This window comes from Aplysia californica, unplaced genomic scaffold (genome assembly GCF_000002075.1).
Source record: "Aplysia californica isolate F4 #8 unplaced genomic scaffold, AplCal3.0 scaffold01051, whole genome shotgun sequence".
Classification (NCBI taxonomy): Eukaryota; Metazoa; Mollusca; class Gastropoda; order Aplysiida; family Aplysiidae; genus Aplysia; species Aplysia californica.
In genome coordinates, this window is record NW_004798321.1 from 203637 (window position 1) to 206358 (window position 2722).

The window sequence follows — 2722 nt, forward strand, 5'->3', positions numbered from 1 at the left end:
AAGAGTTCAATGAAAAAAGAACCAAAGACAGTCTCAGATATACAAAATACATGAAGGCTCAAAGGGTTAAGTCAGTTTGTCAGAGCTGGATGTGTGACATCTTTTCCCGGCAACAAGTTTATTAATGTTTGGGGTAAGGTTCTGTGTTATGGAGATTCTCAGGATCATCACCACCATCATCCAGTGCCAGATCTGTGGCAGACATCGGCGATCATGGTTCTCCATTCATTCCTTTGCTCGGATGCTCTTAAAAAGCTATGTTTCCCTAATCTTTCCCTGTTACCCATTTGTTTAAGTTCCCTAAGTAGGTTGCTCTGGATCTACCCCTGCCTTGTTTGCCTTCAGTTTTGCCAGTGAGAGCTAGATGTTCAAGACCTTTATCTCTATTCTCTAGCTGGCTGGATATAATTTTTTTGCCACCCTGGATGCATATCGCGGGCCATTGAGTTTGACACTTCTAGCTTAGAGCATGTGCTCCCGTCCTGTCATTCCACGGGGCATGAGGAGAGTGAGGACCAACAGAACAAACAGGGCAGGGAGCACACGACAGCCGGGTGAGGAGAGGAGGGAGGGAGGGTGCAGGAGGAGGAGGAGGAAGAAGAAGGAGGTCACTTGCCGGTGTTTTTACCTTTGCCTTTCTGAGACCACAGCGGCGGGTCGAGCTGGCCCGAGGGCTGCAGGCCGTTCTCCAGGCAGGAGAGGAAGGACAAGAGGTGGCCTCCCTTGGGGAAGTGGATTGGGGGTCGCTGCACGCCGTCTTGCCCGACCAGCACCACAGTCCCACGGCAGTCCGCTGAGGGGGGTCATGAAAGACAATAAATATGAGGAATCGTGCGTGGTGAAATCAGACACTCGTCAAAATAATGAAATCGAAAAAACAGGCATTTTCCCTCCACTTCGTCAGTTTTTATCAATTTTTTTCGTTTTTTGCTCAACACCTTTTTTGTCCATAAATAAACACATTTCCATGTGAATTTTACGGAAAACGTTGTTTAACAGCACAAAATATGTAAATATTCAGTTTGATTGGACTGTCAAGCTAAAGGCGTCACCATACTTTGGCTGCCATTTTCTCGCTAATTTTACCCCTGAAACCACGCTACCCCCACCTCTTTCAATGGCAAATATCTACACTTCTATTCAAGATAAATATGTACTAATTTCATAAAAAGCAAGGGAAATGGAAAAGCTTTATGATACCAATTACTCCAAATGCCCAAAAATTGACGAGTGCCTGATTCCACTGCCTCGTGACACAAATAAAGTATACAGAACCTATTTTTACTTCAGCATAAATACCCTAAGTACATGTTAAAACCTGGGCAATCAAAGGCCTGCCTTTTTAAGTTTTATTAAGCGTTTTATGGCACTTGCAACACAATAAGTTCATATAAGTGCCAAAGATTAGAGGTGTTACAAGAGAGTAACTAACACAAAAAAAGGAGGAGAGATAAAGATGATAGATGTTTGATAAGGAAAGAAGAAACAAACCGCACCAAAACACCCGCCAACCACCCACGATAAATAAACTATAAGTCACCTTTTTCTCGCGTATAAATATACCCTTAGTACAGAGAGACTTGGGTGATCAAAGGTGAACCGGATTAATTTGTCAGCAAAGACCGAGGTACTCCAGAAAAACTTATTTAGGATTTGAACGTACACTAACAGCCTCACTTACAGAAAAGAACATAGCAGAAGAACATACTGAAAATTGTCAATTTTGGTCAGTGGACCCAATACAGCAGATTCTTCAATAGTGTACATTTGTAGCTATACATGTGTCCCCCGCTCCCAACACATGCACGTACACAAGCACACACACACACAAACTTACACATGCACGTACACAAGCACACACACACAAACTTACACACACACATACACCCACACATGCACACCCCCCTCCCCCACACACACACACATGACTTACGCTGTTGGTGGCAATGTATGTAGACAATTTCATCCACATAGATGGTCATGGCGAACTCCCAGAAGTGGCTGAATAGAGAGACAGAAAACAGACGACAAAATAACAATTGTTGGGTCATATCTAAAATTCGTATCACTCTCATAGCTACCTATTACAGGAACAGCAATACAAAAATGAAGTTAAAGAGAAAGTCAAGGACCACAGTCCCATGTTAACCCATCTCAAGGCCCCACCCAACACCCGAAGCAAAGCAAAGAAAGTACTGGTGAAGGAAATATCAGGCACCATTCTCATGTGTTTTTCACAGTCGGTTGGAAAATAAGGGAAAAAAGAAAAACCACTTTACATACAAGAAATAAGGACACCCACTTTTCTATTTACTCTATTCAAGACTTAGACTGTTCATCTAAGATTAATCAGAGACGATTTATCTTGAAAAATCAAGTTGAACTTTAATGAATAATCTTTAACTAGAGACTAAAATTTAATTCTGACAATACATCACATTTCCATCAATACTTTTCCCTACTGTGTGTGGAATACTTCCCTTATCTTGCCAATACCAAGACTTTGCCCAAATGCTAAAGATAAATAAAATACAATTAAAAACTCCTCCAAGTTTAAAAAACAACCCCATAAAATCAAATAGGCTTACACCTATAACAGAGAGCAAACGAACAAGACAAATAGGTCATATGGAGGTGGGGAAGGAGAATTTGAAAAGAGAGAGAGAGAGAGAGAGAGAGAGAGAGAGAGAGAGAGAGAGAGAGAGAGAGAGAGAGAGAGAGT

General features: G+C 41.9%; 1 protein-coding gene across 1 annotated transcript in view; it reads right to left on the minus strand.

Moving 5' to 3' along the window:
* The window catches only part of LOC101845052 (small G protein signaling modulator 1), a gene marked incomplete at its 5' end in the record, with an annotated part of 46304 nt that overhangs the window by 28479 nt on the left and 15103 nt on the right, over positions 1-2722 (minus strand). Inside the window, 2 exon segments of the mRNA XM_013089801.2 lie at positions 629-793; positions 1934-2001. Of these exon segments, the coding sequence (XP_012945255.1) occupies positions 629-793; positions 1934-2001 (233 nt within the window).